Below are 24,175 nucleotides of genomic sequence, written 5' to 3' on the forward strand. Positions count from 1 at the left end.
TGTACATTTATTAAAGCAGTGTTTCTTAACATGGGCCATGCTGGATTTCGTAGGGGCCACAAGTAAAAATAAAAACAAGAAACTGGAGGCCATGGGAGTATTTGAACAGGCCATGATTTACTACTTTAATGAAATATTACTAAAGTATATAAATAAAAATAAATGAATATATGTACTATAATTGGAAGTCTGAATAAATTAAGTGGGAAAATATGCTAGATGATGCAACTGAGGCAGCAAAACAGCTTAGCCTATGTGTCCTGAGCCTACTGCGCTCCAGATCAACCCCCAAATCACAAACTGCAGATCGAGCGGGCAGTCAGTGAGTATGCGGCAGGAGGCTAGTTCTGTTTGCCTTCCACTGATCCGTGCATGTTATAACACTTATAAAATGTGACATGAAGGCTGAAGTTGCTGCAGTGGGGTCATCTGCCAGAATTTTGGTTCAGACCTGCTAGAGATGTATATTCCAGATTAGGTGGTGGATCCATTTGGGGTGAACGTGAATGATGTTGACACTACTTTGCAAGAATGTCTTATTGAGCTGCAGGGTTATATAACAGTTCAAGCAAAGTTTCGGGCTAATTGGTGAGATTCAAAATAAGCTTCCACAGCTCTGGGGGAAAGCACAGTTGTTTTTAATTGGATTTCAGACCTCTTCTCTACAAACTCCATTTCCAGAAAAGTTGGGATATTTTCCAAAATGCAATAAAGACAAAAATCTATGATATGTTAATTCACGTGAACCTTTATTTAACTGACAAAAGTACAAAGAAAAGATTTTCAATAGTTTTACTGACCAACTTAATTGTATTTTGTAAACATACACAAATTTAGAATTTGATGGCTGCAACACACTCAACAAAAGTTGGGACAGAGTTAAAATAAGATTAAAAAGTGCACAGAATATTCAAGTATTAGTTCAAAAGGAACGTTTCTCAATGCAAGATTGCAGAGAATTTAGCTCTTTCAACATCTACAATACATAATATTGTGAAAAGATTCAGAGAATTCAGAGACATCTCAGTGCGTAAAGGGCAAGGTCGGAAACCACTGTTGAATTCGCGTGATCTTCGAGCCCTCAGGCGGAAGTGCCTAAGAAACCGTCATGCTACTGTGACAATTATAGCCACCTGGGGTCGGGAGTACTTCGGAAAACCATTCTCACTCAACACAGTCCGTCGCTGCATCCAGAAATGCAACTTGAAACTGTATTACGCAAGGAGGAAGTCATACATCAACTCTATGCAGAAACGCCGGCGAGTTCTCTGGGCCCGAGCTCATCTCAGATGGACCGAAAGACTGTGGAACCGTGTGCTGTGGTCAGATAAGTCCACATTTCAGCTAGTTTTCGGAAAAAACGGGCGTCGAGTTCTCCGTGCCAAAGATGAAAACGACCATCCAGATTGTTATCAGCGAAAGGTGCAAAAGCCAGAATCTGTGATGGTATGGGGGTGCATCAGTGCCCACGGCATGGGTGAGTTGCATGTATGTGAAGGTACCATTGACTCTGAGGCGTATATTAGGATTTTAGAGAGACATTGTTGCCACAAAGGTGACGTCCCTTCCCGGGACGTCCATGCTTATTTCAGCGGGACAATGCCAGACCACATTCTGCACGGGCTACAACAGCGTGGCTTTGTAGACACAGAGTGCGTGTGCTTGACTGGCCTGCTGCCAGTCCAGATCTATCTCCTATTGAAAATGTATGGCGCATCATGAAGAGGAGAATCAGACAATGGAGACCATGGGCTGTTGAGCAGCTGAAGTCTTATATCGAGCAAGAATGGACAAAATTTCCAATTGCAAATCTACTACAATTAGTATCCTCAGTTCCAAAACGATTAAAAAGTGTTATTAAAAGGAAAGGTGATGTAACACAATGGTAAACATGCCTCTGTCCCAAATTTGTTGAGTGTGTTGCAGCCATCAAATTCTAAATTTGTGTATGTTTACAAAATACAATTAAGTTGGTCAGTAAAACTATTGAAAATCTTTGTACTTTTGTCAGTTAAATAAAGGTTCACGTGAATTAACATATCACAGATTTTTGTTTTTATTGCATTTTGGAAAATACCCCAACTTTTCTGGAAATGGGGTTTGTAGTTGAACGTGGTTTTAGTCAAGTTCTTAACTGCTATCAAAAGCTTGTAACTTTGAGGTGATCTTCAAATATCTTTATAAGTTGCAATCAGATTTTCAAAAACTTGCTAGTGTGCATTAGTCACAATGGTCTCACTTAAATACCCTAAGTAATAATATTAAGTGCTTTTTCATTGCTGGTTGGAAAATGTATATTTTATAAATTAAGTATCCTATTCAGAGCTTTGAATTAGTTTTATTTTTCATATACACCTGTAACATTGTATTTAACATGTAATAGTATCTATTGTCTATTAAAACATAAATATTGACTGTATATTAGAATGATTAGAACAGTTGACCAAAAGGAATTTTAGCAACTAAAGGACACTATGGAGGGCAGGGGCCACAGAGAGTGAAAACCAATGTATTAAAGCATATTCATGAAAAATATCAGGTTTAAAATATAAACATTTTATTTTCTGATTATTTTCAACTGCCTCTGTTTCTGAATGTTTGTTAGTCATGTTAACAAGTATGATGGTTAAAAAGCCCAATTTAAGTCCAGGTTTCTATAACTTTTTGATTCGTTTTTTAAACTACTTTCCATCTTTAATCAATCAAACTCCTTGTAAATGTGGAAGAAGTCAAAGTTGTGACATGTGTCTTTCCAAATTTTCTCATTCCTAAAATGATTGTCTTGCTTGCAAGTATTTTATGTTTCTCCGTGAGTTGAAAATGGTGTTGGAATGTGCGGTTTTGCTGTTATTTTCGGGTGTTCAGGTTTCCATACTCGCACATTGTGGTCAGCTGCAGAGTTTAGTTCCCTGTTTTCTATCACAGTAACATCACCCTATGCTGCTAACTTTAGTAGTGTCCTCTGGAGCATAACTTCCACAAACTCTTTCCCACCAACCTACCACACACAACTTCAGACATGTCAACAACAGGAATTCTGCAGATGCTGGAAATTCAAGCAACACACATCAAAGTTGCTGGTGAACGGCAGATGTCTCGGCCTGAAACATCGACTGTACCTCTTCCTAGAGATGCTGCCTGGCCTGCTGCGTTCACCAGCAACTTTGATGTGTGTTGCTTGTTCAGACATGTCACTTAATCTGTTTCCCAGACATAAACATGCTGTGATACAAAGTGTTGGGCCAAAATGCTGGGTTACCTATAATAAATAGCATGAAATGCCATTCATATTGTCACCTAAGCAGATTGGAAAAATGTTGTGCCATTGTTATAGGATTTGTGCTAAAAATCTGAAAATATATTTACCATAAGATTCCTGTGTTTCAGTAATTTAAAACAAACTGCTGAAAAGCAGTCCTTAGCTTAGCTTTTAGGAGTTTCAACTTCTGCAGCAGCATTGTTAAGCTAGTAGTGTAATCTTCCTCATTCTTGATCAATATCCAGGTGCTGACTGACTGTGTGATGCAGCTTAGGCAACTTGATACAGAGTCTGACAATGAAGATAATGGATGGGACAAAGAAGTGGATGGTGAAGTGGCTAATGGTGAACTGCCAGGTAAAACTAATCCAATCACTCCAGATCTCTTGGCAAACAGTGGTTTGTTTACCTTATTTCTGATAAAGCAAGGGAGATGAGACGATAAGTACTTCTGCAAAAATGTCCCATTAACACAGAATTTGAAAAATAAATATGGGTATGTGTACTTGGGCCCTGGGTTCACTCATTATTTGCTAATGTACCAGAACACAGTTTGTGTTTATATGGCATCTCTGATGTAAAGGATTTCCAAGCTTCTCATGGCGAAAAAAAAATAACTCAGGCCACATCACAATCTTTTAGAGAACTGAAAGTTTGCTCAAAGAGTGAGAATTTAGATTTGGAATAGTTGGCTAGGGAGGAGAGGGGACTTTCCAAAGAACAAGGGTAAGGAAATTGATTGCATAATGAAGTGTGAGGAAGTCAGAATCGTGGAGGAAATGTGGGTTGTAAAGCTGGTGAAAGTTATGGAGATTGGAGAGGGAGGTAAATTGGCAGTAAAGTTTTGGAGGTGTTTTCATGCCAGGGTAAATGTGTTAAATCACGACATTACTGAGGCCACTGGAGGTCAGTGTGAACATGAGTCAGGGGTAAATAGGGTTTGGTATGTAAAGATGAGAAGCAGGGTCACTAAACTTGGCCTCACTGTGGGAGATCAAATTGTGCCAAGTTTCCACAGGTTCAGTCATTATGTTGGAAGCCCAATGGCGAGTGCATGTGTTTGTTGTAGGATCTTGTCAATGGGTTGAGAGTTGTTGCTCAGGTACCAAATCAGAGTGCTGTTTCCATGGAATAGAACTATACATTCCACTTTGCTGATGGAAACCTTTCATCCCTTTGCTTATCAAAAATCCTTCCAACTCTAAAAATTTTGAGCTTCCACTGTCCTTCAAAGAATAGAGTTCTAAAGATTTCCAACTTTCTGAGAGAAAAGTGACCTATAGACCCCTTATGATCTTTATAAGTTTCAGTCAAGTTACCCCTTAAAATTCTAAATGCTATCAGGTACAAGCCCAGCATTTTCAAAATGTATTTGTAAGACAACACACCCATTTGCAGTATTAGTATGGGAAACCTTTTCTGAACAGTTTGCAACACTTGAACATTCTTCTTTGTAGAAGGGTACTAATGCCAAGACAATACTACAGATGTGAACTTGTAGGGTAATGTAATGGGTGAAAACGTGCATAATTCACAAGCACCGACATTGAGTTGGGGTTCACTTTAAGAGGCTGGTCTGACGTGATGACATAATTACATGAAGCTTTTACTGCACTTTATGTTCTGTGTTTGGAGGACAATAAAGGAGTTACAGTTTCCCTTAAAACACCTCTGCAATTTTATTTATGAAACAATCTCTCAAATGTTGTCAGATAATTGAAGCATAACTTCTGCAGCAATACACATTACCTTGTTAATGCACCTAATTACTTGCTGCACCTGCAGAGGTCTTTTGGAGGCCCTTCCCAAATTCCCAGATCCTTCTGCATCTTGGAGCTCTGCAGTTGCTTAATGTTTAGATAATTTTCTTCTGTCAAAATAGACACGTGCACATTTCCCACGTTAAACTCCATCTACTAATCTTCATCCCTTTGTAGCCTATAAGTACTCTTCACAACTCCGCAGATTTAGCAACAATACCTTTAGTGCCTTCACTTATGATTCATGGGACATACCACTTGTTTCATCTTGACAAACACAAACAAGTCCATACGTGCTTGCTCTGTTTCCTGTTAGCCAATCTTCCGTCTGCACTAATACGTAGCCTCTGATACTATAAAGTACAGAAGTGTAGAATAGATTGATCAGCAAAGTATGTTTGGAAATATTCCTCACATCTTAGAACATGCACTCAGTGGCCACATTATTAGGTACAGAAGGGGAAGCCAGTATGGCCTTCTGCTGTTGTAGTCCATCCACTTACTTCAAGGTTTGATTTGTAGTATATTTAGAGATGTTTATCTGCATACCACTGTTGTAATGGATGGTTATTTGATATACTGTTGCCTTCCTGTCAGCCTGAAACAGTCTGTCCATTTTTCTCTGACCTTTCTCATTTTTGCCACCAAACTGTCACTCACTGGATTATTTTTTTGTTTCTGTTTTTTGCACCATTCTCTGTAAACTCTAGAGACAGTTGTGTGTAAAATTCCCAGGAGATCAACAGGTTTTGAGATGCTCAAACCACCCCATCTGGCACCAAAAAATATTCCATGGTCGAAGTCACTTAATCAAGTTTCTTCCCCATTCTGTTGTTTGGTCTGAACAACAACCGAACATCTTGACAATGTCTGCATGTTTTTATGCATTGAGTTGCTGCCAGATGATTGGCTGATTCGATATTGACGTTAATGAACAGGGGTACCTGATAATGTGGCCACCTGTGTAGAACAGTAAAACACAGGACAGGCCCTTCGGCATATGATGTGGTATTGATAGTATAGAAAATTACAGGGCTATCTTGATCAGCAAGGTGTGTGAGCTGAGGCTTTCAATCTTGATAGATATGAGGTACTTCAGGAAGGGGGTGGTGGACATGTTTCTGTTTCCATCAACAGTGCTGAGGTTGAGAACTTCAAATTCAAGATGATCAATTGTCTGTCCTTGTCCAACCATATAGATGCCACGGCCATGGAAGCTCACCAACATGTCTGCCTCCTGAGTGGGCTGAAGAAATTTGGCACGATCCTGTCCGTACTTACCAATTTTTATTGATGCATCATAGGAAGCATTATATCTCGATGTATCTTGGCTTAGTGTGGTGACTGCAGAGTGTGGACACAGCTAGCATATCATGGCTCCCGATACTTCTCACTACCTTAGTAAATCAGCCAACATAATCAGACCTCACCCACCCTGAAGGTTCTCTCTTCTCTACTCTCCCATTGCACAGAAGATACAGAAGCCTAAAAGCCCGTGCCATTAGGCTCAAGGACAGCTTCTACCTGGACTGATTTACAAGAAGAGGTTGCGTAGACTAGGACTTCATTAACTGGAATGTAGGAGATTGAAGGGTGACCTTATAGAGATGTGTAAGATCGAAGATCTTGTTGGGACATAGACAGAGTAAAAGCACAGGTGCCAAAAACAAGAGGGCTCAGGTTTGAGATCAAAGGCAAGAGATTTAAAAGAGACAATAAGGGCAGCAGCTTCACGCAAAGGACATTTGGAGTAAGATGCCAGAATCAGAGGTTCAGGTGGGTGTATTAGCAACATTTAAAAGCCATTTAGATCAGTACCTGGATAGAAAAGATTTGGAGAGCTGCGGGCCAAATGCTGGCAGATGGGACTAGCTCACTGGACAACACTGTTGGCATGGACAGGTTAGACTGATGGAGGGCCTGCTTCAATGTTGTAAACCAATGATTCCTAATTAATCTAATCCCTCTTCCTCACAAGTTGACCATATCCTTCCTTTGGGAACCTTTTATATTTAGATAGCATCTAATTTTTAACACTTCATCCTTCCCTCCACTCCCCTAATAAACCAAGCATCTTGAAATAACTTTAGGTTCTTTTTTGCCGTACTGAGGCTTTTTTCTCACAATAAGCTGCAATGAAGTCAGGCTGATGTACACAGATTATAATATTTTAGTTTATTTTTAACGAGCATTAAAATTATGCATCCATGTTACCATGTTTACCACTGAATGTACAAAGTACACTTTCTGGTCTATGCACAGTTTGTCCAGTGCGAAGGTGGCATTATGGGACCTAACTACCCGTTGTCTGTCAGAACTTGGGCAGAGGAAAATCAACAATCACAAAATAAAATCTATTTGAAAACCAAAAGCAAAATATTGTATGTACTAGAAATCTGAAATAAAAACTTTGAAACTTGGAAATATTTCTGAAGTCAAACAGCATCTATGGAGGGGAAAAAGGTAATTGTATCTTCCACCCATGTCATGAGAAGTACTGATAATAGGTCAGTGACGTGAAATATTGCCTGTTTCTCCACCAGCTGAAGATTCCTTGTATCGTGTTTTAACGTTCCAAATCACATGTTGATTCCTGAATGGAGAATCATGGTAGATCCTAGAATTTGTAACCTGGGGCAGAAGGAAATTATGTTGAGTCTTAAAGAATATTAGTTAGACTGCCAGCCCTACTAAACAATATTAGTAAGGCTGGCAGTTTTGGAAGCATGTTTCTTCCTCATTTGGAAGCTGTCAATTTAAGTATTCCAGGGTCTAGAATGGATAATTCTGCTGTGGCCATGATGCAGCATCTTGAGTTTGCGGCACTGTCAAGGAGCTCCAGCCAGCCTTAAAGTTGGGATATTTTCTCTCCGGGTGGGCCGGGTGAGCATTTACAGATTCTCTAAGGTACCATTTTTCTCCAGTGCTAGAGAATTATCTCTTTCAACCCTGAAATGTGAAAATAATTGTTGCTGTCATTATTATTGATGGAATTTTTTATGTACAGATATTAATGTGTTGCCTGGTAGTCACTGTCTCTTCACTTAGGTAATTCATTGCACCCAAGGTGCTGACAGTAGTATGAAGTAAATTAAGTCATTTAATTTATTTATTTACTGAGATACAGCGTAGAACAGGCCCTTCTGGTCTTTTGAGCCGCACCATTCTGCATCCCCCGATTTAACCCCAGCCAAGTCACAGAACAATTTACAGTGACCAGGTAACCTCCCACCCAGTACGTCTGAGAGAGAAACCGGAGCACCTGGACAAATCCCATGCAGTCACGGGGAGAACGTACAAACTCCTTACAGACAGCGGTGGGATTATTGTATTCAGTCATTCAATATTTTGTTTACAGTTTTTGCTTTCTTTTAGATAAAAACAAGAAGACAAAGATGAAGATACAACAAATGATGGACGTTTCAAGGGTGAGTTAAAGGGAAAACATCTGTGTTTGATCGTCGCTATTTGATGGCTTGATGTACAGGAGTGTCATTGACTCTTTGTGCTCATCAGGTAAAAACCACATTGAAGATCATTGAAGAGGAAAAAGAGCATTTCCAAGCCAAGCTGACAGATGAAATAAAAGCCAGGCATGAACTGGAGGGTAAGATGTGTTTTTGTTTGGTGTGACTAGGTGGAGGTTTAATCATGTAACCAAAATCAATAAGTTGATAAATTTGACTTAACATTTTCTTCATTAATGGGAGAAAGGCTATTAACATAACAGAGTGGAAGTTAACTTTCTTTACCTGTTTTACCTGTCCTGTTTGTAAATGCAGAGCTGCTTGGAGAGATATTTCTTGACCACTTTATTGTTGGGTTTTCTTACCATTTTCCTCTACTACTTCTGTAACTCGAGTTTTATGACGATAAGATGGAGTTTGAAAGCATGAAGGAAACTGCTAGATATACTACAACTATGTATACCTGTTTTTGTCAGGTATATTCTGGCAATTTACTTTCATTTATTTCTTGCGCAGAGCAAATTAAACAACTTGAACACAACTTTGCAGCCACCGAGACAGAGAAATCAAGGCTGGAGAATGAATTTAAAACAATGCAACAGAAGTTGGAAATCCTGACGGAGCTCTACCACCAGAAGGAGATGGCCCTACAGAAGTATGTCAGCAGTATATTTGAGACTTGAGTACAGATGGTGGTGGTGGGGCGGCGGGGAGCGCGAGGAAAGTAAGATGGGATCTTTTTCATATCACATCACAGGGGTGTTTGACATACAGTATTATGAATGAACAGTATAGTGGAAGTTTGGAAGTTTGGTTCCAGTGCTGAGGAGTGCGATTAAAGAATTCCCCATACTGAAGAATGCCCTCTTTCATGTAAATCCCTGCCTCTTACCTAAATCCCCACTGTGCCTCTGGTGATTTGATTGGTAAGGGTAAGACTTCCTTATTAGGCTTCTCAATGAAGGGCAGGGTTGCCTTTTTGCTATGTAATGTTGATGCACGTGACCAACTTCTGACAGCAGTGAAAAGGAGTTGAGTTCTGAAGGAAAATAGAAGCCAAAACTCCTAGCAAGTTGGTGTATAGCTCAAAGATTCCAAAGACCTTAAGATATAGGAGCAGAATTAGGCTAATTGGCCCATCAAGTCTGCTGCGCCATTTCATTATGGTTGATCCAATTTTCTTCTCAGCCCCAATCTCCTGCTTTCTCCCTGTCCAATCATACCCTGACCAATCAAGAATCTATCAAATTCTGCCTTAAATATACATAAAGACTTGGCCTCCACAGCTGCCTGTGGCAAAGAATTCTACAGATTCACCACTCCCTGGCTAAAGAAATTCCTCCTCATCTCCATTCTAAAAGGATGCCCCTCTATTCTGAGTCTTAGAGTCTCCCACCACTGGGGACATTTTCTTGACATTCACTCTGTTAAGGTCTTTCACCATTCCATGTGGAACTGTAACTTTTCACCTGAGATTTATTGAGCATTAGCTTCAGGCCCATGGTCAGGAAGACAGTTGCATTCAGGGTGTTGAAAGGGGCTTGGTTTGTGATGCATTTTGCTGATTTGCCTGGTAGGATTCCATCACCAAGGATGCTTATCACCTTCAACTTCATATAACATCAACTTTAAATTTCATATATACTCAGAGACCACTTTATTAGTGTATGTTCATGGTCTTCTGCTGCTGTAGCCTATCCACTTCAAAGTTCAACATGTGCATTCAGAGATGGTCTGCTGCACACCACTGTTGTAACACGTAGCTATTTGCATTGCAGTTACCTTTCTGTCAGCTGAATTAGTCTGGCTATTCTCCTCTGAGTTCTCTCATTACTGGGGTCCATGGCATAAAGGTTGGAACCCCTGCTCTAGAGTCTGTTGTGCGTGAAAATCCCAGGAGATCAGCGGTTTCTGAGATGCTCAAACCACCCCATCTGGCATCAATTGTTCCATGGTCAGTCACTTAAAACGGATTTCTTCCCATTCTGATGAATGGTCTGAACAACAATTAAACCTCTTGACCATGTATGCATTCTTTTATGCATTGAATTGCTGCCACATGATTGGCTAATTAGATTTTTACATTAGCGAGCAGTTGTGCAGTGTACTTAATAAAGTGGCCACTGAGTTTTGGGTCAGTGTCTGGTTCAAGGACTTTGATCTAAAATGCTATATCTGTGTTACTTTTTATGTCAATTCTAGATGAAAAGCTGACATGGGGTGTGGTAGAAATTGAAATGTTTGCAAGAAATAACCTGCCGTATACCTTGGTGAGATTGGCTATCGCATCTCTTGGTGGCATAATTGTTTACAAGGGGAAGCAATTCTTCCAAAACCCGTTCCTCAATTATGGAGAAGTTGAATAGTCCCAGAAGTAGCACTGGGGCATCGCAGTACATGACAAATCAGAATAGGTTGGCTGACAGAGTGAATCAAATGTACATTGCTACAGAGGAGAGGTGTAGAATTAATGTTCCGCTGCATTCTTTCTATTGTTTCAAACTTAGTCATGTTACATCAAAATTCTCAGTGGTTATTGGCATGTGATTGTATTTTTAATTTTTAGGGTTTTTGGCATTTGCAGCAAGTTCTACATTTGTTGCCCTACCTTAGTTGCCCTGAGAAGGTGGTGAGTTGCCATTTGAATTGCCAGTTGTTCTACTGATAGCACTCTCAATGCTGTTGAGTTTCAGGGTTTAAACTCAATACCAATTTCGGATGACTTGCTTATAAGTGGTATATCCATGCACTTGCCAGCTTTATCCGTCTTGGAGAGATGGTGTGGTGGAAGAAGTGAATTTTTGAGTGGATGGGCTGTTGTATCCAGAATGATGACAAGATTCAAGTGGTGAAACTGTACAATCTACATAAATAGAGGGTATTGCTTACTTGTGGCTTGTGGAAGATAAATAGACTTTGAATGTCAAAAGGCGAGTCAAGTAAGTGCAGGGTACCCAGCCTGCACTTTCTGCAAATGAAATTGGTTCATTGTGTATTCTTCACTGATCATCACTATTGCTGACCTCATGGAAGGGTGATCATTGATGAAGAAACTGAGCTGTGTCCTAGTGCCATGGCCTTTGCTAAAACCAGTGCTTTCTTAATACCTCTGGAGGATCAAATTGATAGGAGACCATCTGGGGCAAGTGTTGCAATTTAAGTGCCAGTGTCAAATATTTGTGAGGAAGGGTATGCATGGTCAATTGAGCTGTGTCAGATTAGGTGTGTTGTATATCAATGCTAGTTGGTCTCTACAGTTTTAGCATTCTGCTCTAAATTTGGTATTTTGTTACATCTGAACAGCTGATTTAGCCACATTGCAAGCCTCAGTAAGGAAGGCAGATGCAATCAGATTTACAACTGTGGGAGCAGAAATTAAAGGAATGGTCTTTTGTAACCATGTTCTTCTATCTTGACTTTACTGAGGGTTAGGTGAGACTTTATTGTACTTAGACAATGATAACCTTGCTTTGAACATTCTCTGAATTGGTTTGGTAGAGCTTTCAGTCTTGGAACTTAAGATATGAAAGTAGGAGTAGATAGCTCAGCCTCTCATGCTACCTCCTTGATTCAATGAGTTCGTGGCCAATCTGACATCTCAGCACACTTTCCTGCACTGACTTTGATTCCCTTAATGTCTGAAAATCCTATTGTTGATGGTGGGATGTGGAGTCAGGTTAGGGAAGGATCTGTCTTTTAATAGCTTCATCCCCATGGAGCTATTTTGTAGATAGAAGCTGTTTGGCAGTGGAACCCCTGAGCTAGTTCTTTCGGTGTGATAAGGCTGATTGTAATTGCCCTGGCTGAGGGCAAATTTGGCACAGGTTGAGAAATGAATGTGGGGTTGCTCTTGACATTGACCTCAGTGCAGCAGCATAGCGTTACTGACTCTTTGTAAGAAGCTGGCTAATCTCGCTTAACTCCATAGCCAGTTGGAACAACTTTACTTCTGTCTCAGAAAGAGTGTGTTGTCATTGGAGAGAGTCCAGGGGAGGGTCACGAGGATTCTGGGAATGAAAGGGTTAACATATGAGGAGTACTTCACAGCTTTGGGCCTATACTCATTGGAATCGTGGGAATTGCATTGAAACCTACCAAATGTTGAAAGGACTAGATAGGGTGGATGTGGAGAGGATGTTTCCTGTGATGGAGGTATCCAGAACTTGAGGTTACAGCCTTAAAATTGAGGGGTGACTCCTTTAGAACAGAGGTAAGGAGGCATTTTTTTAGCCAGAGTAGTGAATCTGTGGAATACTCTGCCACAGCTATGGGGGAGGCCAAGTTTGTGTGTATATTGAAGGCAGAAGTTGATCGTTTCTTGATTGGTCAGGGCATAAAAGGATATGGTGAGAAGGCAGGTGTATGGGGTTGAGTGGGATCAGGGATCAGGCATGGTGGAATTGGGAGCAGACTTGATGGACTGAATGGCCTAATTCTGCTCCTATGCCTTATGGTCTTAATGGCTTTGTATGGACTGTTGTCCATCTGGTGCAAAGAACACCATATTGTGCTTCCTCCAGCTGAGAATGTAGGAACTCACTGGGGAGTTACTGCCAGTGTAATGCCGTAGACGAGGAGATGATACCAGTATGTCCAGCATTTCCTGTCTTAAAGTTGGTATCAGTTTGACTTGTTACTGGGGCCGTTAATTCAGCGTTCCTTCCTCTTTTCCTTTCACAGGAAGCTATCTGAAGAAGAGTGTCAGCGTCAGGAAAAGGAGCTGAAGCTTTCTGTAGCTGACGAGAAGGCACTTCAGGCACTTGAGGAAGTGAAAATGTACAAGTGAGTGGCTCTATCACTTTAGTTCATTCATGCTGAGAGAGTGCATTATACAGGTTTCCCCGCTATCCGAAGGTAGCGCGTTTGTAAGCCGGAATGTCGTAAAGCAAATAAGCAATTACCATTTATTAATATGGGAAAAATTTTTGAGCGTTCCCAGACCCAAAAATAACCTACAAAATCATGCCAAATAACACACAAAACCTAAAATAACAGTAACATATAATAAAAGCAGGAATGATATGATAAATACACAGCCTAGATAAAGTAGAAATACTTTTCTGCACTGTCTAGCACAGCGAAAATCTCGCGGAAGCGCTCTTGGTTTTGCCTTATAGGATGTGGTGGCATTCAAGCATCCTTCTGGGATTAAAATTTAATTTGGAATTCCCAATTTGCATGTGAGATGACCGTACCTGGTTGATTATTGAAGATCTGTGCTAATCAATTGGCTGGAGTATTTACGGACATCTTCAACCTCTCACATTGGCAGTCTGAGGTACCCATCTGCTTGAACCAGGCATTAATCATACCAGTACCCGAGAAGAATGCAGTAACCTTCCTTGATGACTATCATCCAATAGTGCTTGAATCCATCATGAGAGGTTGATCATCAAGCATACCAGCTCCTGCCTACAGGTAACCTTGAGCTGCTCCAACGTGCCTACCGTCACGAGATTAAAAGCAGATGCCATTTCATTGACTCTTCTGTCTGCTCTGGAACACCCGGACAATGAAGATGAATACACCTGGACTTTATTGACTATAGCTCAGCGTTCAACACTCATCGCCTCCAAACTCATTACAAAGCTGCAAGACCTGGGCCTCAGGATCTCCTTGTGGAACTGAGTCCTCAGTTTTTCCCTGTTGGTAGACCCCAGTTAGTACAGTTTGGCAAAAACATCTCCTCCACACTCAAGCAACATACATCAAAGTTGCTGGTGAACGCAGCAGGCCAAGCAGCATCTATAGGAAGAGGCGCAGTTGACGTTTCAGGCCGAGACCCTTCGTCAGGACTAACTGAAGGAAGAGTGAGTAAGGGATTTGAAAGCTGGACGGGGAGGGGGAGATGCAAAATGATAGGAGAAGACAGGACGGGGAGGGATAGAGCCGAGAGCTGGACAGGTGATAGGCAAAAGGGGATACGAGAGGATCATGGGACAGGAGGTCCGGGAAGAAAGACGGGGGGGGGGGTGACCCAGAGGATGGGCAAGAGGTATATTCAGAGGGACAGAGGGAGAAAAAGGAGAGTGAGAGAAAGAATGTGTGCATAAAAATGAGTAACAGCTGGGGTACGAGGGAGAGGTGGGGCCTTAGCGGAAGATAGAGAAGTCGATGTTCATGCCATCAGGTTGGAGGCTACCCAGACGGAATATAAGGTGTTGTTCCTCCAACCTGAGTGTGGCTTCATCTTTACAGTAGAGGAGGCCGTGGATAGACATGTCAGAATGGGAATGGGATGTGGAATTAAAATGTGTGGCCACTGGGAGATCCTGCTTTCTCTGGCACACAGAGCGTAGATGTTCAGCAAAGCGGTCTCCCAGTCTGCGTTTGGTCTTGCCAATATATAAAAGGCCACATCAGGAGCACCGGACGCAGTATATCACCCCAGTCAACTCACAGGTGAAGTGATGCCTCACCTGGAAGGACTGTTTGGGGCCCTGAATGGTGGTAAGGGAGGAAGTGTAAGGGCATGTGTAGCACTTGTTCCGCTTACACGGATAAGTGCCAGGAGGGAGATCAGTGGGGAGGGATGGGGGGGACGAATGGACAAGGGAGTTGTGTAGGGAGCAATCCCTGCGGAATGCAGAGAGAGGGGGGGAGGGAAAGATGTGCTTAGTGGTGGGATCCTGTTGGAGGTGGCGGAAGTTACGGAGAATAATATGTTGGACCCGGAGGCTGGTGGGGTGGTAGGTGAGGACCAGGGGAACCCTATTCCTAGTGGGGTGGTGGGAGGATGGAGTGAGAGCAGATGTACGTGAAATGGGGGAGATGCGTTTAAGAGCAGAGTTGATAGTGGAGGAAGGGAAGCCCCTTTCTTTAAAAAATGAAGACATCTCCCTCGTCCTGGAATGAAAAGCCTCATCCTGAGAGCAGATGCGGCGGAGACGGAGGAATTGCGAGAAGGGGATGGCGTTTTTGCAAGAGACAGGGTGAGAAGAGGAATAGTCCAGATAGCTGTGAGAGTCAGTAGGCTTATAGTAGACATCAGTGGATAAGCTGTCTCCAGAGACAGAGACAGAAAGATCTAGAAAGGGGAGGGAGGTGTCGGAAATGGACCAGGTAAACTTGAGGGCAGGGTGAAAGTTGGAGGCAAAGTTAATAAAGTCAACGAGTTCTGCATGCGTGCAGGAAGCAGCGCCAATGCAGTCGTCGATGTAGCGAAGGAAAAGTGGGGGACAGATACCAGAATAGGCACGGAACATAGATTGTTCCACAAAGCCAACAAAAAGGCAGGCATAGCTAGGACCCATACGGGTGCCCATAGCTACACCTTTAGTTTGGAGGAAATGGGAGGAGCAAAAGGAGAAATTATTAAGAGTAAGGACTAATTCCGCTAGACGGAGCAGAGTGGTGGTAGAGGGGAACTGATTAGGTCTGGAATCCAAAAAGAAGCGTAGAGCTTTGAGACCTTCCTGATGGGGGATGGAAGTATATAAGGACTGGATATCCATGGTGAAAATAAAGCGGTGGGGGCCAGGGAACTTAAAATCATCGAAAAGTTTAAGAGCGTGAGAAGTGTCACGAACATAGGTTGGAAGAGATTGAACAATCCCTCCACACTCAGCACAGTTACATTGCAGGCTTTGTGCTTAGGTCCCTCTGCCAGCTCTACTCGCTGTATGCTTGTGATTATGTGGCAATGTGTAGCTCCAATCCAGCTGACAGTGCCGTTGTTATTGGCCAAATTATAGGTGGTGATGAATGGAAGGGAGATTAAAAATCTGGTTGATTGGTGCCTGAACAACAACATTTCACTCAACAAAAAACAAGCTGATTATTGATTACAGGAGGAAGCCATGAGCCAGTCCTCATTAGGGGAACAGAAGTGGATCTGTACTGGAATCAGCATGTAAGTGTCAGCTCAAAGACGGCATGACAGCACCTCTACTTTGTTAGAAGTTGGTGTAGATTTGGCATGTCATGAAAAACTTGGACAAGTTTCTATCGGTGCACGTTGGAAAGTATCTTATCTGGTTGCATCACAGCCTGGTATGGAAACACCAATGCCCAGGAACAGAAAAAAGCTACAGAATGGTAGAGTGTGGCATTCACTGGCAAAAGCCCTCCCCATAATTGAGTACATTTACATGGAGCACTGCTACACAGAAGGACCATCCAGGCCATCTCTCTACTACCATCGGGTAGGAGGTACAGAAGCCTTTAGTCCCAAACCATCGGGTTCGGAATTATTACTCTACAACCGTCAGGCTCCTGAACCGGTGTGGATTACTTCTCTGAGTACAACTCTCAACTGATTCTGTGACCTGCAGTCGCTTTCGAGCATTCTTTACAACTTGTGTGTTCTCAGTATTATTTTTATTTGAACAGTTTGTCGTCTTTTGCTTTGTTTATGTATACTTTTTGTAAAGTTTTATTGTATTTTACCTTGTAAATGCCTGCAAGACACTGAATCCCGTGGTAGTGTATAGGTTCACATGTGTACTTTGATAAATTTATTTTACAATTTAAAGATGGGTGGCATTGTGGATAGTGTAGATATTGCTATAGAACACAGCAGGATGTAGATCAGTTGCAGATGTTGGCCAAGAAATGACAGATTGAGTTTAATCTGGGCAAGTATGAGGCGTTAAGCCTTGGGAGGTTAAATGTAATGGGGAAGGTATATAGTTAATGCTGGGACCCTCACAGAATTAATATATAGAGGCATCTGTTGTAACAAGTCTTTCAAAGCACCCTGAAAGTGTTCACACAGGTTGGAGGGTGATAAGGTGCATGGCATGCATGCCACTATTGGTCGAGGTATTGGGTTTAGGAGTCAGGAAGTTATATTGCAGCTTCATAAAGCTCTTGCTAAAGCTGCATTCAATTCTGGTTGCCACTTTTCAGAAGGATGTGGGGGCTTTGGAGTAGGTTCAGAAGGTGCTGACTGGATTAGAGGCCATGGCACCATAAGAAGAGGATGGACAAAGCTAGGGTTATTTTCTCTGAAGTTTGTAGACTATAAGGGGCATAGAAAGAGTAGGCAGCCAGTATCTCTTCCCCAGAGCTAACGTGCCTAACAGCAGAGGACATGCATTTTAATGTGAGGGAGGGAAGTTCAAAGAAGATGTGTAGGGCAAGTTTTTTTTCACAGAGTGATGGCTGCTGGAATGCACTGCAAGGGATGGTGGTGGGGCCAGTTACAATAGAGGTGTTTACGAGGCTCTTAGTCACATAAATATGTGAATGGAAGGATAATGGACTATGTACAAGTAGAAGGGATTAGTGAAATTAGATGTCATTAGCTCACCACAACATTGAATGCCTGTTCCTGTGCGATACTGCTCTGTGTCAGTGTGAATTGAGGTGTGACATTGCAGAATTCATAGTGGCTGCTGTAATCTGTAACCACGTGATCGGGCAGTCTGGCTATTTTTAAAAGTCTTGTCCAACAGATGACACTTTCAGCAGTGCAGCTGTTATGTTATTGTGGGTTACATGCTCATAGAGTCATAGAACACCATAGCACAGAAGCAGGGCCTTCGGCCCATCTAGTCTGTGCTGAATCATTAACCTAGTCCCATCGACCTGCACCTGGACCATAGCCCTCCATACCCTCCTATCCAAGTACCTATTCAAATATCTCTTAAATGTTGAAATTGACCCTACATCCGTCACGTGCTGGCAGATCATTCCACACTCACCATCCTCTGAGTGAAGAAGTTTCTCCTCGTGTTCCCCTAAAACATTTTATCTTTCATTTTTAGCCCTTGACTGCTAGTTCTACTCTCACCCAACCTCGATAGAAAAAGCCTGCTTGCATTTATCCATTCTAAACATCTCATAATTTTGTATACCTCTATCAAATCTCTCTTCAATCTTCTACGCTCCAGGGAATAAAGTCCAAGCCTATTCAATCTTTCCCCATAACTCATGTCCTCCAGACCCTGCAACATCCTTGTAAATTTCCTCTGTACTCCCAATCTTGTTTACATCTTTCCTTTAGGTAGTGACCAAAACTGTGCACAATACTCCAAATTAGTCCTCACCACGTCTTACACAATTTCAACGTAACATCCCAACTCCTCTACTTAATACATTGACTTATGAAGGCCAGTGATGTCAAAAGTTTTCTTTGTGCCCAAATCTTTGGTGTGAATCTTGGGGCCCACCACCTTAGGTAGAAAGAACTGCCTTGCACAAGATGATTTGCTTGTACTTTCGAGTGCATTTTATATGATGTTTCTACTGTTGGTGTGCGCTTTCTTGTGATGCGGCTTTTTCTGCAGCCCGTACAATTTCGTAGACCTTTGTCATCAGAATATCTAACCCAAGTTTCTCCAGTGCCTCAAAACCACAGCGCACAGGTTTGGTCTCACAGCCTGTATCTCTGTTGACTCCTTGCCCTTTAGTTTTCTTTGAATAAATCAAGTTCACACATGCAGTCCAATCTGCAAAAATATTTTTAAATCAAACTCAACTTTCACTCAGTTTCAAAATTAAAGTTATTTTATGGGGGAACCACTCGTCTTTATTTGCAACATGGTTATATAAAATATGATCCAAAAGAATCTTCCTTGAATTATCTTTGTTGTAAAGCTTTTTGCTTGTTTTGTTTGTTTTCCTGTGTACTGACTTTACTAATTCTCTTTTAAACTTACTAGACAAAGAATTCAGGAGGTGGAAGAAGAGCTGCAGAAAACTGAGAGATCATTCAAGAATCAGGTAGGTGGACAGGATGCCTGGTTATGCACGCTCAGTGATGTGTTTGGGGCGTTTTAAAGTGTTTTGCAGTAGTTGGTGCTACTGGATGAATATTGTAGCATTCACAACAAAAGTGCCAGGCAATTGTGGTTTCTTCCCAGAACAGCTCCCGATCTCTGGTACTCCCTGTTAACATTGCTGATAACACTGCATCAACATCCTTAGGGTCACTGTTGAGACTGGCTAAAACTGAGCCAGCTGTAACAGGGAAATGTAAAAGTCTTTATTCACACAGCAGCCTCCAGGAGAATCCAATCTCACTCTCCTGACACAATGTTTTATACTCCTTTGACGCAAAGATAACAATAAACAATTAACTACAGCTTTAATTGCTGCAATCACCTACTTTAACATTTGGAATATAGTTGGTAAAATTTGCAGAATTATATATTTACAATGACAGCATATTCCAACAATAAGAACCCCTTTGAATATTTAATACCAGCGTCTGTTCCAGAAGCCAGGCATCCACAATATACCCTTTTAGTTGCAGTGTTGAAGGATGTCTCCATGAATATACAACAAACAAGAAGATTAAGTGACCCTGTCGGATGTTGTTGCCCTTCAGGACCACTAACCCCTCGATGAGAACTAGTGCATGTTCTCTTGACACCGCAGTGTTTGTGGTTGTAGATGTCAGCTGTAGCAGTTGCAAGTGAGAATACTTGGTGATTCTTTTGGGAGCTGCACAGAAAACATCACCCCTCTCTGGTGCATCAAACAGTGTTTGAGAAGCGCAACACCAGTCAAGAAAAATGACATTGGATGCACCATTCTAAAATATTCACTCCCTTCAGTGTACCCAGTCTACAAAATGCACTGCGGGTACCAGTCGAGGACATCTGGCATCTCTGATATTTGCGTTCCTTTCTACCAGCAACTCAGTGCATTAAAACGCCACCTACTGGTTCTGCTCCAAGTTATTTACTATCCTGACTTAAAAATATGTTGTTGTGCATTTATTTTTGGGTAGATCTGAACCCTGAAACTAGTGTCAGTACTGTGGGAGCATTTCTGCCAGAACCCTAGATTCAAGAAGGTGTTCAACATTACCACCTCAAGGACAGTCAAAGAATAGAAAATAAATTTTTATTTTGCTAGTGGCATGCACATCCTGAAAATTATTTGTGGCTTTTATTGAGGATCCTGTAGAAGTGCTATCGGTTAAACTGTAGGTAATTTTTTTAAAATTTTGCAATTGATAGTTTATTGGCAGTGATTAGCCAAATTAGATTTCGTTTTTTATTTGAAGTCGTGATTTTTTTTGTAAGTCGTTTTGACAGTTAAACTGTTTTTCCATATAACGGTGAAACCGAATGTACCCAACCACATCTGACAATTACTTAAATGAGTAAGACATAAGGGGTAATGGCTATTCTTTGCATCCTCACAGTGAGTAGGACTAGAAAACTGGAGAGTGGCAAATGTTATTCCTTTCTTCAAGAAAGGCAGCATGGATGATCCTGGGCATTATAGATGAGTGAGTCTTACATCAGTAGTGGGCAAAATATTGGAGAGGATTCTCAGAGACAGGATTTAGATAAATTGGAGAAGCGTGGACTGACTTAAGGATAGTCAGCATGGCCTTGTGAGGAGCCTGATCAAACTTTTCAAGTTAGAGACAAAGCAAACTGATAAAAGTGGAGTGGTGTATATGGATTTTAGTAAGGCATTTGACAAGGTTCCCATGGTAGGCTTATTCAGAAAGTCAGGAGGCACGGGATCCAGGGAAACTTGGCTGTGTGTATTTGGAATTGGCTTGCCCACAGAGGCAGAGGGTGGTAGTAGATGGAGTGTATTCTGTCTGGAGGTCAGTTACTAGTGGTGTTCAGCAGCGATCTGTTGTGGAACCTCTGATCTTTGTGATTTGTCTAAGTAACTTGGATAAGGAAGTGGAAGGGTGAATTAGTAAGTTTGCAAATGATACAAAAGGTTGATGGTGTTGTGGACAGTGTCGAAGGTTGTAGATTACACAGTGGGACGCTAATAAGATGCAGAGCTCAGCTGAGATGTGGCAGATGGAGTTCAGTCTGGAGGTGTGTGAAATATATTTTGGAAGGTTGAACTTAAGGCAGAGCAGAAGATTAATGGCAGGGTTCTCGGCTCTGTGAGGGGATAGAGAGACCTTGGGATCCACATCCATAGATCAGTGGTTAAGAAGGCATATAGTGCGTTGGTTTTCACTAGTCATGGGATTGAGTTCAAAAGCTGTGAGATAATGCTGCAGCTCTATCACTTCTGATTTCCTCGTTAAAGGAAGAATATGGAGGCTTTAGTGAGGGTGCAGAGGAGATTTACCAAGAAGCTGCCTGTACTAGAAGGCATGGCTTCTGAAAATAGGCTGAGCAAACTTGGCTTTATTTAGAGCAAAGGACAATGAGATGGCCTGTTAGTGGTGTACAAGAGGTGTGGATCAAGTGGATAGCCAGAGACCTTTTCCATGGCAGAAACAGCTAATTCAGGGGAGCATAATTTTAAGATGATTAGAGGAAAGTATAGGGAGGGGAAGTGATGTCAGAGTTCAGTCCTTTACACAGGGAGTGGTGGGTGCGTGGAACGCTCTGCCGGGGTGGTTAGAGCAAATACATTAGGGGCATTTAAGAGACTCTTGGATAGGCAAATGGATGATAGAAAACTGGAGGACTTTATAGGAGGGAAGGGTTAGATTGATGAATTAGGTTTAAACATTGGCACACTTTGGGCTGAAGGCCTTTACTGTGCTGTTACATTCTATGTTCAGTTACTCTGAACCAGTGAGCTGTATAGGTAATGAGCAAGTTAGAAGCTGTACACAATAATTAAAAAGAATATTGACCTGTGGGACACCATTAAGAAGAACCTTCATAGGTTTATGAAAGACAGAGGAAAAAACTATTGACTAGGATTGAGGCTCTTTTTTTTTCTTTAATTAATTTTTATTCCTTTATTAGAGCTGGAGTTACTGAACTTGGATTTGTTCAGGGATCTTCAGGAAGTGGATATTGACAGGCTGGATGGTTCTTTTGCAGCCTCCCTCTATACAGCCACCCACCCTAAGCTCTGAATACCCGGTGGTGGAGGTGGCTTACTGATTTAGTGTGGTGCACTAATAGAAATGTATCAGTTAAATATTTTCCCTCTTTCTATACTGAACTCCAAATGGATGCAAGTGATGATTTCTGTTTTTGTTTTTGCCCTTGTTGCATTCTTCAAATTAAGGTTTTGTTTTTCAGATTGCTGCTCATGAGAAGAAGGCTCATGAAAACTGGGTGAGTTTGATGTTTGATACGTTGTCCTGGTGTCCATTGTTTTGGCATTGGTTCTTTACCTTTTGGTTACTGTGCCCAGGAAAGGATGATTATCCTGCAATGTCAGCCTGGCATGGAGAGGTTTTTCAATGTTAAAAGGCACTCTGAAGTGGATTACCAGGAAGTGACCTTAATTACGGAATTTCACTGAAATCCACCAATCTTTGCCTGAAAAATTATCTCACGTTTATTTCCTTTTTGAAGTTTATAATGCAAAGGAAGCATACTGACCATAACTAGAACAAGTTAAACAAGAATAATCCCACTCTCCTGCTTTCCTCCCATCCCCACTATTTGTTTATAATCTTTGTTCTGGTAAAAGGCTCATTTACAAAATGCTGGGACTTAATGACCAATTCTAGCTGGCCTGAACTGAGAAGGCTCTGGAGAGTTGAGCACTTTGGTGAGGGTAGACTCACCTATAGTCAAGAAAGGATATAACAAAAAGGCAAATCACTTCCCCAGTGGACATTAATGAATTAGGTGCTTTGTTTTAATGGCAACCTCTGGTTTCATTCTTGTTCTCAGTCTGGCTTCAGTTCCCTATTTATTTCAAATTTCTGCATATCTTTGTTCTGTATTCTCTGTTTGTTCATGACACTTCACTTCCTATGTCCCAATTTTATCACTCACTCAGATGCCTCTCAAACATGACTGATATTTATTTTTGTGATTTTGTTGTTCTCTTATTTTCTTTTTTTTAATTTTATTTTTATTTGGATAAGGAATTCACAATTATCATGTACTTTTTTCACACATATAACCTTTTCCATTTTTTTATATGTATAAAACTACAATTATTTATACATTCTTAAGTACACATTGAGATGATATAAAAGGAAAATAAACATTTAAATAGATAATTATGTACTGTGGTAAATCTAACCTATTAGGCTAAGTAATGAAATTAGTTGTTAAGAAAAATAGTAATAATAGTTTCCATACAACCCTTCTGGACCATTTCCACTGGTCCAAAATGTTGCATTCAAGCCTATATACCAACCATTGTAGGTGTTTATATCCCAATTTGTTCGTGCTTGTTCCTGCCCACAGACATAATTATCCAATCCCTATGTACTTATTTACTTAATTTTTTCTTTTTTTTTTATCCCTTTCCCAAATCTTTCCCTTTACTTGTGTTAATTCTCTATTTTCCAAAAAAAAACAAACATTTAGACTAGGGGTGCTTACGTTAGCAATATTACTGTGTTGATGAGAAGAGCAATATAAATCATTAGGAGAGTCATCTAAAGTCTGCTCGCATTGGGGTTATATATTCAATCCATTTATTCCAGATTTGATAAAATGTTTCTTTTTGAGTTCTCAGGGAGTAAGTCAACTTTTCCATTTTAAATATTTCCAAGATAATTTCGTACCAATCTTCTAATGTAGGTGGTATTGGATTCAGCCATTTTCTAGTGATTGATTTCTTACTTGCCGCTAAGAGGGCCTGCAGCAACTTTATATCTTCCTTCTGTTCAAGAAACAATACATGCCCCAAATAGAGCGTCTCAAAGTTCAGAGGTATCTGGGACCTAAGTACCTTAACTAATGTTCTATGAATACCTTCCCAAAATAGACTTAATTTAGGACAATCCCAGAAAATATGAAAATGATTTGCCTCCTTGGAGCCGCACCTTCTCCAACACATCACATTTGTATCTTTATATTTTTCTGATATAGGGTCTTGAAGTA

General features: G+C 41.2%; 1 protein-coding gene across 2 annotated transcripts in view; it reads left to right on the top strand.

Moving 5' to 3' along the window:
* The window catches only part of mia3 (MIA SH3 domain ER export factor 3), a 137,142-nt gene that overhangs the window by 86,490 nt on the left and 26,477 nt on the right, over nucleotides 1-24,175 (top strand). For both annotated transcript variants that reach the window (XM_063040561.1, XM_063040562.1), the window contains exons 15-21: nucleotides 3,505-3,616; nucleotides 8,395-8,447; nucleotides 8,536-8,626; nucleotides 9,003-9,141; nucleotides 13,167-13,268; nucleotides 19,094-19,154; nucleotides 22,406-22,441. In XM_063040561.1, coding sequence (XP_062896631.1) covers nucleotides 3,505-3,616; nucleotides 8,395-8,447; nucleotides 8,536-8,626; nucleotides 9,003-9,141; nucleotides 13,167-13,268; nucleotides 19,094-19,154; nucleotides 22,406-22,441 — 594 coding nt within the window. The remainder of the gene's footprint in view (nucleotides 1-3,504; nucleotides 3,617-8,394; nucleotides 8,448-8,535; nucleotides 8,627-9,002; nucleotides 9,142-13,166; nucleotides 13,269-19,093; nucleotides 19,155-22,405; nucleotides 22,442-24,175) is intronic.

This window comes from Mobula hypostoma, chromosome 2 (genome assembly GCF_963921235.1).
Source record: "Mobula hypostoma chromosome 2, sMobHyp1.1, whole genome shotgun sequence".
NCBI classification, from domain to species: Eukaryota; Metazoa; Chordata; class Chondrichthyes; order Myliobatiformes; family Myliobatidae; genus Mobula; species Mobula hypostoma.